The 22,900-nt window shown below is 47.5% G+C and overlaps 1 protein-coding gene across 5 annotated transcripts in view; it reads right to left on the bottom strand.

The window, feature by feature from the left end:
* Positions 1-3,062: 3,062 nt before the first annotated feature.
* The window catches only part of CDC42BPA (CDC42 binding protein kinase alpha), a 157,347-nt gene continuing 137,509 nt past the window's right edge, over positions 3,063-22,900 (bottom strand). For 3 of the 5 annotated variants that reach the window (XM_073556374.1, XM_073556375.1, XM_073556376.1), the window contains 12 exons: positions 21,969-22,050; positions 19,964-20,180; positions 17,448-17,510; positions 16,276-16,869; positions 12,401-12,498; positions 10,628-10,712; positions 10,420-10,543; positions 9,218-9,335; positions 8,085-8,270; positions 5,950-6,067; positions 5,581-5,735; positions 3,063-5,077 (listed from right to left, as the gene is read on the bottom strand). In XM_073556374.1, coding sequence (XP_073412475.1) covers positions 4,946-5,077; positions 5,581-5,735; positions 5,950-6,067; positions 8,085-8,270; positions 9,218-9,335; positions 10,420-10,543; positions 10,628-10,712; positions 12,401-12,498; positions 16,276-16,869; positions 17,448-17,510; positions 19,964-20,180; positions 21,969-22,050 — 1,972 coding nt within the window. In that variant the 3' untranslated portion in view covers positions 3,063-4,945. The remainder of the gene's footprint in view (positions 5,078-5,580; positions 5,736-5,949; positions 6,068-8,084; positions 8,271-9,217; positions 9,336-10,419; positions 10,544-10,627; positions 10,713-12,400; positions 12,499-16,275; positions 16,870-17,447; positions 17,511-19,963; positions 20,181-21,968; positions 22,051-22,900) is intronic. The other 2 variants (XM_073556377.1, XM_073556378.1) reach the window with 1 other exon arrangement.

Below are 22,900 nucleotides of genomic sequence, written 5' to 3'. Positions count from 1 at the left end.
CAAGCGTGACGCGCCTGCGCAGTCTGGCTCCAGACAAAATAAGGCATCCAGCGGTGAGGAGTGTGTATGGCGCCGGAGATGGCATACCGCTATGTCCGATGCTTTCTTACCTGAACGGGAGGAGCATTGCCGCAGCTCTTCTCTTCGGCTGGAGAACAGGGTTGGAGTGCGCATGCACATAGCGGTATCTGGCGCCATTTTACTGAAAACACATTTGCAGTCTCTTCAGCAATATGGCGCTGGACCGTGCGGTATGGGCATGCACGTACTCCGACGCTCCTCCCCCGGCCTCCAGCAGAATGTGACATTGCTGGAACACAGGGAAGAAAGGAGTATATATTTTTTTTTTGTATGGGTGCTGTTTAATAGGGGTGAGAGGACCATGCGTACCAGGATGGGGGGGTGAGGGGACCATACATACCAGGATAGGGGGGCAAGGGGACCATGCATGCGAGGATTGGGGGGGCGAGGGGACCATGCATACGAGGATTGGGGGGGCGAGGGGACCATGCATACGAGGATTGGGGGGGCGAGGGGACCATGCATACGAGGATTGGGGGGGTGAGGGGTAGCATGCATGCCAGGATAGGGGGGGTGAGGGGTAGCATGCATACCAGGATAGGGTGGGTGAGGGGTAGCATGCATACCAGGATGGGGGGGGTGAGGGTAGCATGCATACCAGGATGGGGGGGGGTGAGGGTAGCATGCATACCAGGATAGGGTGGGTGAGAGGACCATGCATACCAGGATGGGGGGGGTGAGGGTAGCATGCATACCAGGATAGGGTGGGTGAGGGGTAGCATGCATACCAGGATAGGGTGGGTGAGGGGTAGCATGCATACCAGGATAGGGTGGGTGAGAGGACCATGCATACCAGGATGGGGGGGGTGAGGGTAGCATGCATACCAGGATAGGGTGGGTGAGAGGACCATGCATACCAGGATGGGGGGGGTGAGGGTAGCATGCATACCAGGATAGGGTGGGTGAGAGGACCATGCATACGAGGATTGGGGGGGCGAGGGGACCATGCATACGAGGATTGGGGGGGTGAGGGGTAGCATGCATACCAGGATAGGGGGGGTGAGGGGTAGCATGCATACCAGGATAGGGTGGGTGAGGGGTAGCATGCATACCAGGATGGGGGGGGTGAGGGTAGCATGCATACCAGGATAGGGTGGGTGAGAGGACCATGCATACCAGGATAGGGTGGGTGAGAGGACCATGCATACCAGGATGGGGCGGTGAGAGGACCATGCATACCAGGATGGGGGGGGTGAGGGTAGCATGCATACCAGGATAGGAGACCATGTACCAATAAAAATGCTCGCCACCCGGGCGTAGAACGGGTTCATAGCTAGTAGCATAATACACCAGATAGTCCTCCATATAGTACAATGCACTGCCCATAGTTCCCAATATACAGTGTGTCCGTAAAGTCATGGTGCACTTTTTACCAGTCACAGGAAAGCAACAAAAGATGATAGAAATGTGAAATCTGCTGCAAATAAAAGAAAACCTCTCCCAGTGTCATGCCTATTCAGTGCATTTCGATGTGGGCTCAATTTGTTTCCCTACACACATCCAAACTATAGTGAAGATCTTGGCACACACGGGTAAGGACGTCTGTGCACACGCTGCCACATCATCCTACAGAAACTGGGAGAGGTTTGCTTTTATTTGGAGCAGATTTCACATTTCTGTCGTCTTTTGTTGCTTTCCTGTGACTGGTCAGAAGTGCACCCTGACTTTACGGACACACTGTATATTGGGAACTATGCACTTCCCATAGGCAGTCTCTATAGTGTAATGCACCCCATTAATAAATACCTCTCCTTGGTTCCCCCGCTGCTCTGAGCACCTGACGTCATCGTGTCAGCATCAGTGACGTCAGACACTGATGGAGATGATGGGAGAGTGACGCTCCTTCTTTCGCCACTGCAGCATCCAGCCGATACAGTTGAACCTGCTATGAAGGACGGAGGCACACTGCTGGAACGAGGGGCCCATCAGCAGCCGAGCGGCAGAGCAGGGAGATCGATTCTCCCTGCAGAATGTAACTGTATTGGCGTGATGTGCTCGCTGATAGTTACAGTAGCGTAGCTCCGGGTGGGCCCCCTCAGAGCATCGGGCCCATCACCCCCCGTAGCTACGCTACTGACTACAAGTCATCAGTGATCACCTATCCAGATTACTGGACAACTCCTTTAAGTAATTACCATGAATTGCTCTGAGCCACAATAAGAGAGGAACTGCCACACAGCAAATTTGGGGAAAAGGGAATTTTATACCTCATACATTTCCCTTTCAGCAAAAGGAAAGAACTTCAATAATGCATTTTGCAAATATAAAAAGAAGCCAATCAGTCTCCACCTTCCATCATCTCGTTAAGAATCTGCCGATATTCTCACAAAGCCAAAGAATTCAATAACGGTAAATCTGCAGTGAGCTCCCCCTAGTGGTGGCTACAGGCAGCTGTACAAATTTGAATGCATGGAGCTCCCCCTAGTGGTGGCTACAGGCAGCCGTACAAATCTGAATGCATGGAGCTCCCCCTAGTGGTGGCTACAGGCAGCCGTACAAATTTGAATGCATGGAGCTCCTCCTAGTGGTGGCTACAGGCAGCCGTACAAATTTGAATGCATGGAGCTCCCCCTAGTGGTCGCTGCAGGCAGCCAGATTGTGGCATTCGGGAGGAGCTATACAAATCTGAATGCATGGAGCTCCCCCTAGTGGTGGCTTTGTGCAGCCAAATTATCAAGTCTGTGGAAGCTGTTCAAATAGTCACCACCACTATAGGCGGCAACACTTTTCATTTATTTACCTTTATGGCTTGGAAGATTTAAAGCCTTGAAAAATAAATGTAAGAAGTTGAGCATTTCCTACTGTAGTCGCATCTCTCTGGGTTAGTGCCAGCACTAGTCCAGGCTCGTATACACCCTGGATCTCAGTGTCTGTTCAATGTGATCCATAAATAATGGGAATATAAACAATCTTAGCTGCTGAAATTTCTTCCCAAATCTCAGGATGAAACAATCAATAAAATAAAAAAAAAAAACATCCAATTTGATTTTTTGACATTTTTTTTTTTATTTTTCCATCTTTTTTGTATAGCATTAATTGTAAAAACAAAAAATACCAGCATCGTGATTATAAATATATTAACAGATAAAATGACATCTGGATTGTAACAAACACAAAGGAAAAAAAAAATTTGCGGAGACTGCGTAAAGCACAAGATGTGGATTTATACACCGCGGGGAGAGGGGCATCGGAATACTTCGGTGGGGGGAGGGGGATGGTGACAATAATAAAAAAAAACAACAAAAAAAAATGATAATAAATAAATAAATACAAACAAAGCAGATAGATGTAAAAATACAAGGACCTACATGCAAGGGGTGAGGATCGGGACCTGAACCTTCTTCCTACAGAGTTTTATGGGAGGTGTTTGAATGTATGCGATAAAATAGATCTTTTCTTATTTTATGGTCGGACAGGAGATATTATTGGTAAATCTCCCCCCTCTATTAGGCACAGGAAAAGTGCTCAAGGCACCACCAAGTGGTCAATAGTGAGAATTGCTGATAAATACACAATTCTCAAATTGCAGTCTTGCTCTTCAGGCTACTGTAACTGGCAACCAGATTTTTATTTATGGATCCGATTTGTAACTTTTTTTTTCTGTGTGTTTGTTGGTAATCGTGGAACAAGAGATTAGTAAGCAGCATAAATAAAATCCACGGGCAGTCGCCGTCCTGCTTCCAAAATGCTCGACGATTTTCTTCTAATGCCAACTACCCCATCTTTAAAAATCTTTAAAATTTTAATTACACGGACGTTTATACAAGCAAAATTGTGCAAAAAAAAAAACGTCGATATAGCTTGGACCTTAATATTTTGTGTAATTTATCCTTCCTGATAAAAAAAATATGATTTTGCTAAAATTTAACTTTGTAAATTACACCTCACAGCCAGCAGGTGGCACTGTTTCCTCACAGCTAACCAAACACTATCTGCAATAGCGCCATCAGCTGGCCAAAAGGCACTACTGCATTCATCCTAGTTCTGTGCATTTCTTTTCTGCATAGAAACTTCTCATAATGATAAAATTTACTATAATGAACTGTAAACAGATGAAATGGTTAAAGATAACCATAACTGAGGGGGAGAGGAGGTGGTAAAGGCTTCCTAACAGCTGAGGCGGTTAATAATATTGAAAGATGGCAGGGTGGCAAAGAACACCATTTCCTGAGAAATTAAATCTTCCTGTGGAATGGTGATCACCAGTGACGAGTGAAGTCTGTAAGCAATTGCTGCAAGATCATGGATGATATATGAAAAAATATAACAACGGTAGTGGGGAAATGGAAAAAAAACAAACAAAAAACCGCGATTGACCGTGTGAAGCAAAACGTGAAGATTACGTGATTGTACGGTACGTAGTCTGATCCGTGAAGCTGGTTTATCTCATATATCAGTAATGAACGCAAACAATCGACCATTAAAATGACAGAATCTCTTTAAATATGCCTCTAATACTCCATCCTTATATATACATATGCACTGTACTATTTAGATTAAACTCTGTAGTAAAATACGTTATTGATGAGAGCGGGGGTGCGATCACACATCGGATGTGTCCTCCTACGGGGGCAGGCGACACGGCAGACATCCCCGCACCCACCCGGACTTCCTACAATGGTTCCTCTTCCTGTGTCCGCCATTTGTGGCTCATGGAAACCACGTGTAAACCATTAGAAAAGCGCCCGATCCTCTGCTGTGTCAGGTCTGTCCGCAGGCACGCTGCTCGCCGGAGGCAATGTGGTGCTGTGATGGTGGGTAGTGTCCTGTTGGCCCCCTCTGACCAGCTGGGTATAAGCCAGGACAGGCGGCGGGTGGTGGGGGGATGGGAGATGCTGAGAGCAGCGGGAAGGGGCGAGAACGTTCATGCGTCCCAGCTGATGTGGTCCGAGCTCTCTAAGGAACTGCTCTTGGTCTTGTGGGGAGACACCGGGCTCGGGGGGCTGCTTAGGTTGGAGCTATTTGAGGCTGTTGAATGTCTTGGCGAATCGGAGTCCTGAGGACGAATAAAACACAAGGGGTTAAAGCTCTAATAACAACAAGAACGGAGTTCTCCATAGTCACATTCAAAGCTGCACAAAATCTCAGATTCTGGCACATCGACCCTTAAAGGGGTCATTCGGCACCATCCAGAGACGCCCATTTCTGCATCCGGCCAGCGGTACGGAGAACGTTATGGCCTCACAATGGCCGACCGCGCACGTGAAGATCTCCGATCGGAACGTCATTGATACCTCTCTCTTCAGACGCAGACTTGAGCGGCTCTGGACGGAGCCAGAGAAACAACGGTTTCCGTTTGCACAACTCAACAAAGCAGTCATGCAACTGGAAAGCTAAAATAGAGATGATTGCATGCAGCTTTGGATGTGACTAGAGTATGAATACTGACAAAATCAGAGCAAGGTAAATGAAGCCAACTGTAGATCTTACTACTCTAGTCACATCCAAAGTCACCCTGAACCCTATACTGCTTTTTAAGAGGTGACCGATCAGTCTCACCTCTCGCTCATAGTCTCGCGCTGCTGCGTCACTTCCTTGGTCGGGTCCTCCGGAAGACAACGAGCCGTCAGACGGGGACGTCATGGGCTGTCTCTTGGCCCCGTAGCTGCTTCCGGAGAATTCTCGCCGTAGAGCGCTGCCGTTCTGTGACGACCCTGCAATGTGAATTGCGAGATGCACGTTTTAAGACGATATTCACTTCCCCCTCGGGGTCACATCTGAAGACGGCGCTCATCCCCACAAAAAGAATGGACAGTGAAGGAAAGAAGGGAAAAAGTTCAGAAACTTTAATGTAGGTAGTGATTCCCGAGACCCCTACATGGGGGATCAATGACTGCGCCGTCAGCTTGTGACGCTGCGGTTACTTACGTGCGGCCAGGCCACTGCTAGCGCTCATGGACCGGCCGGGCTCCCCGCGGGACTTGTTAATTGAGGGAATACTGACGGAGCCGCTGAACATGGACCGACTATCCTGGTGCCGGAGGTTCTGTACGGGGCAGAGGGGGCACACCGTTATGGGGGTAAAATAAACCACCAGAAAAGCAGACATAGTATTCATAAGCACCGCAGACTATAAGCTCCAGGAGGCGGAAGCCGAGACCATCCAGACTGAAGCTGAAACCAACATGGAGGCCGCAGGACAAGCGAACACAGAATCACACCATGTGCGGATCACATCCATATGGGATGATATGGTATCACTGTGGTGGGAGATGGGAAATGCACAGGGACTGCGGTCAGAAGACAAACCATGGTGACCCCAAATACCACCCCCAACTCCAAAAGGCAGTGCCATGAAAACTGGAAACAGGAACATTGTGCATCAGGAGTGGGGGACTGCGGAGAGGGGGTGCAGCACTTGTTGATATCATCCTCCTGTCTGTATGAAGATGGGGGCTAGAGGGCAAAACACATCAGAAAAAAGTCTGCTGAACCCAGTTATGAGTGATCAACCATCTAATGTGTATTGTGTCCTCCCGACTCTCCCCAGACAGATAATGATGGAGGATATCGGGATTGGGAGGAAGGAATAGAGGAGAGATAAATAAATCAGTGGGGTCTGGCAGCAGCCGTCACCGAGAAGACAGGAAAGCGAGGCCAAATGCCCCTGTGTATGGGAGAGTCGGGAGATACAGCCATATAATGTGTACAGCCGGATTATGGGCTCATGTACGGAGCAATTCAGGAGCCCCAACAGGGGCAGAATACATACATGAGCCCAAACCCGGCAACTGGCACAGGACCTAAGAGGCAAACACAGAGATAAACCCACAGCCGGCAAACAGAGGGAAGTGCAGCAAGCAGGTGAAGGTAAGAAAGGCAGAGACACGAGGAGACGAGCAATGGCCAGGAGGTGGGAGGAGTGAAGAGTAATGGCCGGGAGAGCAGTGAGGGAACAATGACCGAGGAGCAATGAGCAATGACTGGGAGGACCGATGAGCAATGACCCGGAGAGGAGCGAAGAGCAATGGCCTGGAAAGGAGCGAGAAGCAATGGCCGGGAGTGAAGTCAGAAGCAATGGCCGGGAGTGAAGTCAGAAGCAATGGCCGGGAGTGAAGTCAGAAGCAATGGCCGGGAGTGAAGTCAGAAGCAATGGCCGGGAGTGAAGTCAGAAGCAATGGCTGGGAGTGAAGTCAGAAGCAATGGCCGGGAGAGGAGCGAGGAGCAATGGCCGGGAGAGGAGCGAGGAGCAATGGCCGGGAGAGGAGCGAGGAGCAATGGCCGGGAGAGGAGCGAGGAGCAATGGCCGGGAGAGGAGCGAGGAGCAATGGCCGGGAGAGGAGCGAGGAGCAATGGCCGGGAGAGGAGTGAGGAGCAATGGCCGGGAGAGGAGTGAGGAGCAATGGCCGGGAGAGGAGTGAGGAGCAATGGCCGGGAGAGGAGTGAGGAGCAATGGCCGGGAGAGGAGTGAGGAGCAATGGCCGGGAGAGGAATGAGGAGCAATGGACCGGAAAGGAGTGAGGAGCAATGGACCGGAAAGGAGTGAGGAGCAATGGACCGGAAAGGAGTGAGGAGCAATGGACCGGAAAGGAGTGAGGAGCAATGGACCGGAAAGGAGTGAGGAGCAATGGACCGGAAAGGAGTGAGGAGCAATGGACCGGAAAGGAGTGAGGAGCAATGGACCGGAAAGGAGTGAGGAGCAATGATCGGAAAGGAGTGAGGAGTAATGACCGGAAAGGAGTGAGGAGCAATGACCGGAAAGGAGTGAGGAGCAATGACCAGGGAGGACTGAGGAGCAATGATCGGGAGGAGTGAGGAGCAATGACCGGGGAGGAGTGAGGAGCAATGACCGGAAAGGAGTGAGGAGCAATGACCGGGAAGGAGTGAGGAGCAATGACCGGGAAGGAGTGAGGAGCAATGACCGGGAAGGAGTGAGGAGCAATGGCTGCAGCTTCAGATCAGAAGCATGAACCTAGAGAAGCGAGAAGCAGTCATAAGCAGCGGTGACATGGAGGCAGGCACACCACACAGGTTAGTCCAGGACGGGGCTCGGCTGTGCATACCCTGTGAGAGCCAGGGGTAGTGCTGAGAGACGGGGAGGAGTAGGAGGAGGTGGCGGGGTGGACGGGGTCGGAGGACAGAAAGTTTTCAGCAGAATTTGCCGTCATGTGATAGACGTGCTCGAAGTTGCTTGGAGTGGAGATCAGGCTGGAGTGATGGCGGAGGGGGGATGGATTAGGGGACCTGGACTAGTAAAAAGACAGAATAAAAAAGACACAATCAACAGGAGAAAGACTCCAGTATCACCAGTAACAACCTGCACTGGAAAACTGTACCAATAAGGACCCTGTAAAGAAACACATCAGTCGCACATGTCTCTCATGTGCTGATAGTTTGTTACAATGTATCAGTGCAGAAAAAATAATCATCAGTCTGGAGTCCGGGTGATTTAACGCAAAGCATATTGTCTAGAGCAGATGCAATTGTAACAAACCCTCATCTGCGAGAAGTATTACGTCCGTAAAGGATGTTAGCCTCTGAAAGAAAACAGTGTTCCAGTTCATTTACAGCAAATAGAGATGTTGAAAAGAGTGAAGAGGAGGGAAGAATAGAAAGACAAAGTTGCAGAATTTTTCATTGTGTTGTCGGTGGAGTCACACAAAATGGAAAACACTGCCCCATATAGCGGCAGATTTCCCTACAGACACGCTAATACTGTGGGTCCGTCTGCTGAAGATCGGCCGCTACGGATGACGGAAGTGATCAATGACTTCAATATCCCGCACACAAGCAGTCATGTATTTCCTGACCAAGAGCCAGAGAGAAAGTTAAGGGTTAAGTCCTGTACCTGGCATCAAGCTGAAAAGGACACCTGGGAAAAGGCCGTCACCACAATGCTCCTCCCACACGTCCTTTCCAGTTGGATACCAGCCACAGGACCCAATCCCATAATTTTATTCCAGAAGTGGAAATATTTAGCACCCATTCTGTTAACCCTTTAGAGAAGTCTTGTAGACAAATAGTCCATCTCATAGCACCAGAACGGCCACACTGAGCTTTATGATCGAAAGTAAGAATCTTTGGATAATTGGATATTGGACTAAAGGAATTTTACTAAAACCACATTATAAATATCTGAAGTTCTCAGCACAGACGAACATCGGATCTACTAATCTGGCAGCAGCGCGTCTCTCACCATAGGTAGATCTTTCAGTATTTGGATACCATCTCCGGGCCCCATGTGTGCTATGTGGTTGAAGTTTGTCGGGTTGGAAATGAGCTTGTTTCTCATCTCTGGGTCTCGCAACATCTCCCTGCAAGAAAAACGCTCAGTGAAGGAACCGCACAGATAATAGAAAGGGGAAAAGGGAGAATGTTCTCCAGAAAATATGTCTCACTTTATCAACCTACCAGAGCTGCACTCACTATTCTGCTGGTGCAGTCACTGTGTACATACATTACTGATCCTGAGTTACATCCTGTATTATACTCCAGAGCTGCACTCACTATTCTGCTGGTGCAGTCACTGTGTACATACAATACATAACTGATCCTGAGTTACATCCTGTATTATACCCCAGAGCTGCACTCACTATTCTGCTGGTGCAGTCACTGTGTACATACATTACATTACTGATCCTGAGTTACATCCAATATTATACTCCAGAGCTGCACTCAGTATTCTGCTGGTGCAGTCACTATGTACATACATTACATTACTGATCCTGAGTTACATCCTGTATTATACTGCAGAGCTGCACTCACTATTCTGCTGGTGCATTCACTGTGTACATTCATTACATTACTGATCCTGAGTTACATCCTGTATTATACTCCAGAGCTGCACTCACTATTCTGCTGGTGCAGTCACTGTGTACATACATTACTGATGCTGAGTTACATCCAGTATTATACCCCAGAGCTGCACTCACTATTCTGCTGGTGCAGTCACTGTGTCCATACATTACTGATTCTGAGTTACATCCAGTATTATACCCCAGAGCTGCACTCACTATTCTGCTGGTGCAGTCACTGTGTACATACATTACTGATTCTGAGTTACATCCAGTATTATACCCCAGAGCTGCACTCACTATTCTGCTGGTGCAGTCACTGTGTACATACATTACTGATTCTGAGTTACATCCAGTATTATACCCCAGAGCTGCACTCACTATTCTGCTGGTGCAGTCACTGTGTACATACTTTACTGATCCTGAGTTACGTCGTGTGTTATACTTTAGAGCTGCGCTCACTATGCTACTTAGGATTAGCACGATTGTATACACACAGTGACTACCAGCAGAACAGTGAGTGGCACAAGGTTACTTTCCATAGATTTAGGATGCCTGGTGCTGGACAGTTCGGGTACTATGGGAAGCTTACGTGGCTTCCTACCTTCTCTGCTGCATTCTCTCCTCCTCTGGCACGCGGAAGGAGTACCTCCGTTTGTTGTTAATATTCCTCACCATTTGCTTCCGGCTATTGTCCGACGTCTCGGGAACAACCAGCTCGTCCCCTTCTAGAAAACAAGTAAATTAAAGTAAGATCAGAGGATGTGTGAGGTCGACACCAAGATGAGAAAATGTCATCAATTGTTTCTCACCGGCCATTTTATTCTTGAAATATATAAGTCGTATTGTTTCCAATCCCAGAAGATTGAGAGAACCTTCTGCATTCAGTGGACGCACCTAAAGGAAAAATGGAAAAAGGATTAATTTCCTAGACCTCCCTTTAAATCGGTGGCTGCTGGCATACACACTGCTTGTCATCCAGCTGAACAGGACAGCACTGGGAAGAGGGAGGAGAACTCCGGCAGCTTCTCAGCCAATCAACAATGCTGAAAACATTCTAACTTATTCTGACTGGCTGACAGGCAGCTCCTCACAAGGCTCCTCCCAAATGTTCTTTTCAGCTGGATGCCATGATTCTCAGACGTACCGTATATTTCGGATTATAAGACGCACTTTTGATCCCCCAAATTTTGGGGGAAAGTGAGGGGTGCGTCTTATAATGCAAATCTGTGTGCTGCTGTGCTATAGAGTAGGGGGGCGGCTCGAGTGCACTGCGAGTCACGTGACCGCAGGTCCTATTGGTCACATCATGGAAGGTCCTGTAGCTACAATGAGCTGCCTGAATGAATGAGCAGCAGCTGCGTGTGCCCTCGCAGGAGGAGGATGTCAGCAGACACAGGAAAGCCACGGGGGGAGCTGGGAGCAGGAGCCATCATCAGAAGGTGAGTTAACTGTTATTTTACCATGTGCTTGCCAGCAGGGGGGAATATAGGGATGGGTGGAGACAATGTGTGCCAGCAGGGGGGAATATAGGGACGGGGGGGGGACAATGTGTACCAGCAGGGGGGAATATAGGGATGGGGGGAGACAATGTGTGCCAGCAGGGGGGAATATAGGGATGGGGGGGACAATGTGTGCCAGCAGGGGGGAATATAGGGATGGGGGGAGACAATGTGTGCCAGCAGGGGGGAATATAGGGATGGGGGGAGACAATGTGTGCCAGCAGGGGGGAATATAGGGATGGGGGGGACAATGTGTGCCAGCAGGGGGGAATATAGGGATGGGGGGAGACAATGTGTGCCAGCAGGGGGGAATATAGGGACGGGGGGGGGGACAATGTGTACCAGCAGGGGGGAATATAGGGATGGGGGGAAACAATGTGTGCCAGCAGGGGGGAATATAGGGATGGGGGGAGACAATGTGTGCCAGCAGGGGGGAATATAGGGATGGGGGGAGACAATGTGTGCCAGCAGGGGGGAATATAGGGACGGGGGGGACAATGTGTACCAGCAGGGGGGAATATAGGGATGGGGGGGGGAGACAATGTGTGCCAGCAGGGGGGAATATAGGGATGGGGGGAGACAATGTGTGCCAGCAAGGGGAAATATATGAACGGGGGGCCATGTGTGCCAGCAGGGGGGATTATATGGACAAGGGGACAATGTGTGCCAGCAGGGGGGGAATGTATGGACGTGTGCATGCCAGCAGGGAGGCATATAGAGAGAGGGGTGCCATGTGCGTGCCAGCAGGGGGGCATATAGAGAGATGGGGGACATGTCAGTGCCAGCAGGGGGGCATATAGTGACCGGGGGGGCCATATCCAGGATGGGATGGGGGGTTATGTGCCAGCACAAGGGGGCAATGTGCCAGGATGGGGGTTATATAGATACCAGGATGAGGGACATATACGGTATATGATTTGACGGACACTGGCATTATAAGACACACCTCCATTTAACATAAAAAAAACATTTTTTCTCTTTTTCTTCACCAAATTTGGGGGGGCGTCTTATAATCAGGTGCATCTTACAAAGCGAAAAATACGGTATATGGCGGAAACTCCTTCACCCTAGATGAGCTGTTACCTTCTTAAGCGGAATAGTCTGAATCCACTCCATGGAATTAATGTCGTAGACGTCAACTGCGTTTTCACTGTACACAGAGAGGTACGGGGCATTGTAGCCTGCAAGTACAAGGAAGCAAGAGACACAGTAAATGACCAAAGCACGCTTTCCTCAGAATACCTCGTGTGGACAGGGATGTGAGGCAGTACAGATAAATGGCGGGCACTGGTATAGTGCCCACTACTTATACTAGGCACAGTGCCATACTTGCTAGTGGCTGGGCCAGGCATCGCTGCTCTTTCTAAGCTGAGCGCATCACAGAAAAAGGCTTTATGTAATTCTATGTAAATGCAATGAATTCAGATGATTTTATTGAATTCTTGCAATTCAAGGTTGAAAAATTTTGTCTAAAAAGTCTCCATAGAGTTCAGAGCAGCTAAATCTAGGAATTCCCAGGAACTTACTAAATTCCAATCCAGTGGTAGCTGTACAAATCTGTATGTAGTGCGCTCCCCCTAGTGGTGGCTGTATTAATCTGTATGTAGTGAGCTCCCCCTAGTGGTGGCTGTATATAAATCTGTATGTAGTGATCTACTCTCTAGTGATGTCTGTATAAATCGGTATTTAGTGAGCTCCCCCTAGTGGTGGCTGCATAAATATTTGTTGTGAGTGCCTCCTAGTGGTGACTGTATAAATCTGTATGTAGTGAGCGCCCTCTAGTTGTGGCTGTATAAATCTGTATGTAGTGAGCTCCCCCTAGTGGTAACTGTATATAAATCTGTATGTAGTGATCTACTCTCTAGTGATGTCTGTATAAATCGGTATGTAGTGAGCTCCCCCTAGTGGTGGCTGCATAAATATTTGTTGTGAGTGCCCCCTAGTGGTGACTGTATAAATCTGTATGTAGTGAGCTCCCCCTAGTGGTGGCTGTATAAATCTTTATGTAGTGATCGCCCCATAGTGGTGACTGTATATAAATTTATCTAGTGAGCTTCCCTTAGTGGTGGCTGCATAAAAATTTGTTGTGAGCAACCCCTAGTCGTGGCTGTATAAATCTCTATGTAGTGAGCGCACCCTAGTGGTGGCTATATAAATCTGTATGTAGTGAGCTCCCCCTAGTGTTGGTGGTATAAATCTGTATGCAGTGAGCTCCCCCTTGTGGTGACTGTATAAATCTGTATGTAGTGAGCTCCCCCTAGTGGTGACTGTATAAATCTGTATGTAGTAAGCTCCATCTAGTGGTGGCTATATAAATCTGTATGTAGTGAGCTCCCCCTAGTGGTGGCTGTATAAATAGGTATGCAGTGAGCTCCCCCTAGTGGTGGCTGTATAAATCTGTATGTAGTGAGCTCCCCCTAGTGGTGGATGTATAAATCTGCATGTAGTGAGCTCCCCTAGTGGTGACTGTATAAATCTGCATGTAATGAGCTCCCTCTAGTGGTGGCTGTATAAATAGGTATGCAGTGAGCTCCCCCTAGTGGTGGCTGTATAAATCTGTATGTAGTGAGCTCCCCCTAGTGGTGGCTGTATAGATCTGTATGTAGTGTGCTCAATCTAGTAGTGACTGTATAAATCTGTATGTACTGAGCTGTCTAGTGGGGACTGTATAAGGCTAGTTTCACACTAGCGTTAGGAGGCGCAGCGCACAGCCTCCGTGCAGCTCCGCCCCCTCCGGTCAGCTCCTCCTATGGGCGCATGACGCTGTATGCGACCTGCGTACCCTATCTTTAGCATTGGGTACGCAGGCCATGCGCTGGTATGATTTTGAAGGCACATGCGCCCCTTTGACGGTGCGCCGAGCGCACAAAAATGCAACATGGTGCGTTTAGCGCTCGTCGGCACACCGTCAAAAGGGCGCATGTGCCGTCAAAATCTTACCAGCGCACAGCCTGCGTACCCAATGCTAACGATAGGGTACGCAGGTCGCATGGAGTGTCATGCGCCCATAAGAGGAGCGGACCAGAGGGGGCGCAGCAGGGGGCGGAACTGCGTTTTTCCCGCGGAAAACAAGTGTTTTTCACGCGATTTTAGCGTGCGGAATTCAAGCGCATTCCATCCGATTTGAAGCTTTGCTTGGAATGTGATTGACAGGTTGGTCACACTTGTCAAACATAGTGTTTGACTAGTGTGACCAACTTTTTACTATTGAGGCCGCCTATGCGGCATCAATAGTAAAATATAGAATGTTAAAAATAATAAAAAATAAATAAAAAATCGTGATATTCTCACCTTCCAGCGGCCAGTGCAGCGTCCCCAGGCCTCAGTGATGCTCCCGTTCACAGCAATGCCTTGCGACTAAGACCTTTGATGACGTAGCGGTCTCGCGATACTGTAGCAGTCTTGCGAGACCGCTAGGTCATCACAGGTCCTTTCCGCAAGGCATTACTGGGAACGGGAGTTGGTGGGAGCATCGGTAAGGCTGCGCGGGACGCCGGAAGGTGAGTATAACCCGTTTATTTTAATTCTTTTTTTAACAGGTATATGGTACCCAGGGCCTGGGTACACGTCGCGTTCACATGTCACGGTTTTTTTCCCGTTTTCGCAGCACTTTTTAACGAGCGATTTTGCCGCGAAAGTGCAAAAAAAAAAAAACAGCATCCCATGCATTCCTATGGCATTCCGCACATGCTGTGCTAATGCTGCGGATTTTCCCGCGGCAGAATCGCATTGCGGAAAAATACGCAGCATGCTCATTATTTTCCAGAATTGCGGCGATCCCGCCCCCATAGGAATGCATTGTTCCGCTTACTTCCCGCACGTGGCTGTGCCCACCATGCGAAAAGTAAGCAGAACATTTGCGGATGGTACCCACGGTCCGGAGGAGAGGAGACAGTCCTCCGGGCTGTGGGTACCATAACCTTGTAAAAAATAGAATAAAAAAATAAAAAACGGTGTTATATTCACCTTCCGGCGTCCCGGTCGCGGTCTCGCGATAATGTAGCGGTCCCTCTTCCTTGCGAGACAGCTACATTATCGCGAGACCGTGACTTAATGAAAGGTCTCGCAAGGCATTACTGGGAATGGAAGCATCGTTGAGGCCCAGGAAGGCTACGCGGGACGCCGGAAGGTGAATATAACGCCATTTTTAAAAATTATTTTTAACATTAGATCTTTTACTATTGATGCCGCATAGGCCGCCTCAATAGTAAAAAGTTGGTCACACTAGCCAAACAGTATGTTTGACAAGTGAGACCAACCTGTCAATCAGTTCTCCAAGTGATGCTACAGATCGCCTGGAAAACGCTAGCATTCTGCAAGCTAACTACGCTTGCAAATCGCTAGTTTTTCCGCAGGAAAATCGCGGGAATTTAAAATGCAATTTTCCCGTGGAATGGAATTCTCGCGGTAACTTCCGCGAGAGTTCCGCTACGTGTGCACATAGCCTAAATCTGTATGTAGTGAGCTCTAGTGGAGGCTGTATAAATCTGTATGTAGTGAGCTCCCTCTAGTGGTGGCTGTATAAATCTGTATACAGTGAGCTCCCCCTAGTGGTGGCTGTATAAATCTGTATGTAGTGAGCTCTCTCTAGTGGAGGCTGTATAAATCTGTATGTAGTGAGCTCCCTCTAGTGGTGGTTGTATAAATCTGTATACAGTGAGCTCCCCCTAGTGGTGGCTGTGTAAATCTGTATACAGTGAGCTCCCCCTAGTGGTGGCTCTATAAATCTGTATGTAGTGAGCTCCCTCTAGTGGTGGCTGTATACATCTGTATGCAATGAGCTCCCTCTAGTGGTGGCTGCAGTAAGACTACATTTTACCATATAGCTGACAGCACAGAGGATTTGGCGCTCTGTATAAGAAAATTTGAACTATAGGAATAAATACCAGCATAGATTTTGAACTTGGTGGTCCATTTACAGCGCAGATTTTTTCCTAATTTCTCAGTGAGACACTTACAGCACGCCGATGGAACGGCAGGCCACATGAGCTCCTGCTGCCGCGACCTCCGACCCTGGCAGTCAACATAAACCCCAACGCTGCTAAAACACAGCAGGTATTCCTTATTCGAGATCTCCACTGCGCAAATGGCGTCCGTGGGTTGTTGTGTGATGAATGATAGCGTGTGGTCGTCGGCGTGGAGGAGGCTGGACGGGCTGCCTTCGGCGTGTAAAGGGTAACGGATGAATCCGGACTGGTAGCCCACGCACAGCCGCTCATTGAAGATGGCCATCCACTGGACGTTGCCGGGGACCTGGATCTCCTTGATCTTTTTGTGCCGGGTCTTGCTTTGGTTCAGTTCGTAGCAGAGCACTTGCCTCTTCATGGACACGCACAGGCAGGTGAGCGCCCCGTGCCGCACCTGACCCGACGCTATACCCTGGCAGCCCTTCGTCTCGGCCAGCTTGAAGAATTCAGTCTCTCTCCCGTCTAGTGAGGCCATAGGATAGAGCCGAACGTGGCGGTTCCTCCCTGATATGACGGCAATTAGCTGCTCGTTCGGTAGAAGCTCCACCTGGTGAACCTTCTTGTTATCTCCAACCCTTATGATCTCTGTGGACAGAAAAGGAAACAGTCAGTGCATATTTTACTACGGAACAAATAACAGCGGAAGGGGGTACCAATGGGTACCCCCATAACCATCTGCGATCCTGCACTATGCAAACTATAATCACAGCGTCTTCAATTTGTTTTGATATTTTTTTTGCAATATAGAGAGAATCTGTTACTGGAAACCATCAACAAGCAGGCACGTTCACATCTGCTATTCTCATACGTGTCTTTTTTAGGAAACAATGCGCACATGGAAGGGTAAGTCCGGCAGGCGCAGAGTCCGGCAGGCGCAGAGCCCGGCAGGCGCAGAGCCCGGCAGGCGCAGAGCCCGGCAGGCGCAGAGCCCGGCAGGCGCAGAGCCCTGTTCTGCTTTTTTCCCCCCTAAGATCTCTGCTTGCTGTCAGTCAATAAGAACTTGTCCTATTCAGTGACCGCAATCACTGAGACCTAGAAGCACATGAAGAAGTGATGCAGAAAGTGCATTTGGAGAGTGCAGAACTTCTCATTTATTCGCTCATTTATTCGGGAAGAAAAAAAAAAAAAAAAAGCAAAAAATAAGAATATTCGCTCCATCTTACCATCTTTGGTGACGTGCACGACAAACAAGCCTTCTTCATTTCCAAGCGCGATTCTTTCATGATCTACAGCGAGGAAAATAAAAGGGACATTAACCCCTTCCTGCCACAGACACGTTTTCATTTTTGCACTTCTGTTTGGGTTTTTTTTTCCCCCTTTCAAGAGCTGCAACTGTTTTATCATCCCATTGACATAATTGCCGATTCCATCCTGTGGGACGAGTCGTAGTTATGAATGACGCCAGTCATTGTACCGAAAATCGGGAAATAAGTGCACTGACGTAATAGAAAACAAAATGCAATTCCTCTATGTTTTTTTTTTTTTGGGGGGGGTATTTGCTTTTACCGGGGCTCTGCCTCGCTAAGGAGCACGGACATAAAGTGCAGCCCGAGATCCTGAGATCAGGAACAGAACAGACATTTATAGAACATTTCAGAACTTCCCCAAATTCTTATGGAATCATTTACAGCACGTCCAGCACCGAACCCAATTTATTAGATATTTTACACTGACTCCGACTCCACAGCCCTGGGATTTTACGGTCTTCATTGTGCGGTAACACGATTCTCCACGTCAGTACCATTACGGCGATAATAATCTCATGCAATTTTTTTTTTTTTAACTTATATTTAATATATATACACTCACTGGCCACTTTATTAGGTACACCATGCTAGTAACGGGTTGGACCCCCTTTTGCCTTCAGAACTGCCTCAATTCTTCGTGGCAGAGATTCAACAAGGTGCTGGAAGCATTCCTCAGAGATTTTGGACCATATTGACATGATGGCATCACACAGTTGGCGCAGATTTGTCGGCTGCACATCCCTGATGCGAATCTCCCGTTCCACCACATCCCAAAGATGCTCTATTGGATTGAGATCTGGTGACTGAGGAGGCCATTTGAGTACAGTAAACTCATTGTCATGTTCAAGAAACCAATCTGAGATGATTCGAGCTTTATGACATGGCGCATTATCCTGCTGAAAGTAGCCATCAGATGTTGGGTACATTGTGGTCATAAAGGGATGGACATGGTCAGCAACAATACTCAGGTAGGCTGTGGCGTTGCAACGATGCTCAATTGGTACCAAGGGGCCCAAAGAGTGCCCAGAAAAAATTCCCCACACCATGACACCACCACCACCAGCCTGAACCGTTGATACAAGGCAGGATGGATCCATGCTTTCATGTTGTTTACGCCAAATTCTGACCCTACCATCCGAATGTCGCAGCAGAAATCGAGACTCATCAGACCAGGCAACGTTTTTCCAATCTTCTACTGTCCAATTTCGATGAGCTTGTGCAAATTGTAGCCTCAGTTTCCTGTTCTTAGCTGAGAGGAGTGGTACCCAGTGTGGTCTTCTGCTGCTGTAGCCCATCTGCCTCAAAGTTCGACGCACTGTGCGTTCAGAGATGCTCTTCTGCCTACCTTGGTTGTAACGGGTGGCAATTTGAGTCACTGTTGCCTTTCTATCAGCTCGAACCAGTCTGCCCATTCTCCTCTGACCTCTGGCATCAACATGGCATTTCCGGCCACAGAACTGCCGCTCACTGGATTTTTTTTCTTTTTCGGACCATTCTCTGTAAACCCTAGAGATGGTTGTGCGTGAAAATCCCAGTAGATCAGCAGTTTCTGAAATTCTCAGACCAGCCCTTCTGGCACCAACAATCATGCCACGTTCAAAGGCACTCAAATCACCTTTCTTCCCCATACTGATGCTCGGTTTGAACTGCAGGAGATTGTCTTGACCATGTCTACATGCCTAAATGCACTGAGTTGCCGCCATGTGATTGGCTGATTAGAAATTAAGTCTTAACACACAGTTGGACAGGTGTACCTAATAAAGTGGCCAGTGAGTGTATATGTAAAAAAATAGGCAGGCATTTTTACTTTTATTAACTTGGCTGTTTGGACACTGCTGAATAGGTTTTGCACCAATTGTATAATTTTGGTAGTGCTGCCCTTTTTTTGATGTATATATATATATATATATAATTTTAAGACTGGTAAAAAATTATTTTGAGTCACATTTTTCATAGTCCTGCTCATTTTTCCATCCATGGAGCTGTGCAGAGCTTGTTTTTTTTTCTTGGTGAGATGTAGTATTAAATAATGATTTGTTAACATTTTATTGCACCTTTTGGGAGATGCGCCGACATTTTGAGTTTTTTATACTTTACAGCCTTTTAGTAAGTAATTTTATATTTAGATAGATTGGAGGATAATGAATATATTTAGATTTTTTTAAAGGCTTTATTTTTAAAGAGAAAAATTGGAGTGATTAAACAGCAGTAATAAGTGCGCTCCGATCGCTGCTGACCTCGCTCAATGTCAAAGCAGCTGGTGTGTGATGCACATGTCAAGAAGGTGGGGGGACATGAGTGACAACCCTAAATCTCACTGCTCGGTATCAGACCGAGGGCAATATAAAAGTAAGAGCAGAAATGTGATTGGTCGCTCTGGGCGCCGTCCTCGTTACATTATTTGTATATAATCCCCGGTCGCCTTCACTCACCGAGAATAGAGGCGGACTGCGTGTTCTTGATGAGCGGCAGCGTGCTGTCGTACGCCTCTTTAGGCACGTAGACGGAGCGGTCCTTCAGCTTGTTCTTCTTCAGGATCCGGTGCAGCTCGTTCAGCACTCCCACCCACTTGCTCTTGTCGCCCTCACTGTCCGCCAGGAAAAGCACCGAGCATTTATTGCTGGACGCCGACAGCTGAGACGCCGTCACCTTGGAGAAGAGGCAGAAGATGCGTTAGTAAAGGAGGCACAAAAATAATAAATAAATCATTTATATATATTTTAATATTTAATACCAAATTAAATTATATCTAGCTTATTTTTACTGACTACGTTGTTTTATTCCTTATCTTGTGTTCTGTATCATTACTATGCCAGAGATAATCAATGATCTCTATGGAAGAGAATTATGGTCATGCTCTGTGCAGAGGTTATTGCCCAAGAGGAGGAGGTGAGCTGTGATATCACCTACTGTGAATGGTGGATCCTGTGTAATCTACTGTACATAGTGGTGTTATCAGTCATTGTACAGGAGGAGGTGAGCTGTGGTATCACCTATGGTGAATGGTGGATCCTGTGTTATTTACTGTATATAGAGGTGTCCCTCATTGTGCAGGAGGAGGAGGTGAGCTGTGACATCACCTATTGTGAATGGTGGATCCTGTGTAATCTACTGTATATAGAGGTGCCATCAGTCATTGTACAGGAGGAGGTGAGCTGTGACATTACCTATTGTGATTGTTGGTTCCTGTGTAATCTGTGTATAGAGATGTTATCAGTCATTGTACAGGAGGAGGAGGTGAACTGTGACATCACCTATTGTGAATGGTGGATCCTGTGTTATCTACTGTATATAGAGGTGTTATCAGTCATTGTAGAGGAGGTGAGCTGTGACATCACCTATTGTGAATGGTGGATCCTGTGTTATTTACTGTGTATAGAGGTGTTATCAGTCATTGTAGAGGAGAAGGAGGTGAGCTGTGACATTACCTATTGTGATTGTTGGTTCCTGTGTAATCTGTGTATAGAGATGTTATCAGTCATTGTACAGGAGGAGGAGGTGAACTGTGATATCACCTATTGTGAATGGTGGATCATGTGTTATTTACTGTATATAGAGGTATTATCAGTCATTGTAGAGGAGGAGGTGAGCTGTGACATCACCTATTGTGAATGGTGGATCCTGTGTTATCTACTGTATATAGAGATGTTATCAGTCATTGTAGAGGAGGAGGAGGTGAGCTGTGATATCACCTATCGTGAATGGTGGATCCTGTGTAATCTACTGTATATAGAGGTGTAGTCAGTCATTGTAAAGGAGGAGGAGGTAAGCTGTGACATCACCTATTGTGAATGGTGTGTCTTGTGTTACCTATATCCAGGTGTTACCTATAATCCTGCCTGTGATGATAATTAGATGAATACTGAAAAATAGCCTCTACAGAACAGGAAATGTCATTACTTTAAACAGTACATTGAATTTTTTTTATTCCTGTGATGCATTTAAACCAGAGATCGAAATAAAATAAGGGAAAGCTACTCACACATAGGTGAAGAGATAAAATTCGTGAAAAATTGACCAGACAATTGCCTCTCAGGCTGTATAAATGAAAGTCATTAATTGGCAAACTCTTCATAGTGAATAATTCTTACTGATAAATACTTGCGCTTAAATGAACAATACACATGAGACGGCTTACAAGTACAGCTGCCTGTCAGATTCAGAAACTACAGAAACTGCAAGATTTGATTCCAGAGTTGGAAAACTTCTGCTTCAAAAACGGAGCAATGAAGTCTCCTTACAGTCCTCCGAGCGTGCACTCACGTGTTCCTCCCTCCGATCCTTGGTTTACCTGAATATCCCAGAGCTGCCGGACCAAGAGACGGACTGTGGCCAAACTGCTGTTCAGTCAGAAGCCATCTAATCCAAACATGCGGTTTTTGGAGGAGCAGCGGGGATGGGGCGACGTCGCAAATGTGCCCAGGAACTCTTACTTACTCTGAAAATGCAGGGAATGTCCTTACGACTGGCGTGGATGACATCAGATGCCAGAACCGAGCTCACCGCAAACTCCTCGTCCCTGCAACCAACACAACATCAGGAATCAGCTGCTGGTCCAGGTCAGGACCCGAACATTGTTATATAGGGCGGCCCTATCATCCACATGTATCACCCAACTCAGGATATGTGACAAAATAAGGACTGCTGAGGGTCAAACGGCTAGGAACCCCACTGACCCCGACACCCCAAAGTCACATGAGTAAGAGGCGGTAGTGGTGCACCCCATATTGTACTCCAGAGCTGCACTCACTGTGCACATACATTACATTACTGATCCTGAGTTACATCCTGTATTATACATCAGAGCTGCACTCACTATTCTGCTGGTACAGTCACTGTGTGCATACATTACATTACTGATCCTGAGTTACATCCTGTATTATACATCAGAGCTGCACTCACTATTCTGCTGGTGCAGTCACTGTGTACATACATTACATTACTGATCCTGGGTTACATCCTGTATTATACTCCAGAGCTGCACTCACTATTCTGCTGGTGCAGTCACTGTGTACATACATTACATTACTGATCCTGAGTTACATCCTGTATTATACATCAGAGCTGCACTCACTATTCTGCTGGTGCAGTCACTGTGTACATACATTACATTACTGATCCTGAGTTACATCCTGTATTATACTCCAGAGCTGCACTCACTATTCTGCTGGTGCAATCACTGTGTACATACATTACATTACTGATCCTGAGTTACATCCTGTATTATACCCCAGAGCTGCACTCACTATTCTGCTGGTGCAGTCACTGTGTACATACATTACATTACTGATCCTGAGTTACATCCTGTATTATACCCCAGAGCTGCACTCACTATTCTGCTGGTGGAGTCACTGTGTACATACATTACA

This window comes from Dendrobates tinctorius, unplaced genomic scaffold (assembly GCF_039654945.1).
Source record: "Dendrobates tinctorius isolate UK_male_01 unplaced genomic scaffold, ASM3965494v1 ptg000232l, whole genome shotgun sequence".
Taxonomy (NCBI): Eukaryota; Metazoa; Chordata; class Amphibia; order Anura; family Dendrobatidae; genus Dendrobates; species Dendrobates tinctorius.
Note: the sequence above shows the minus strand (reverse complement) of the source record. Positions and strands in the feature narration are given on the sequence as shown.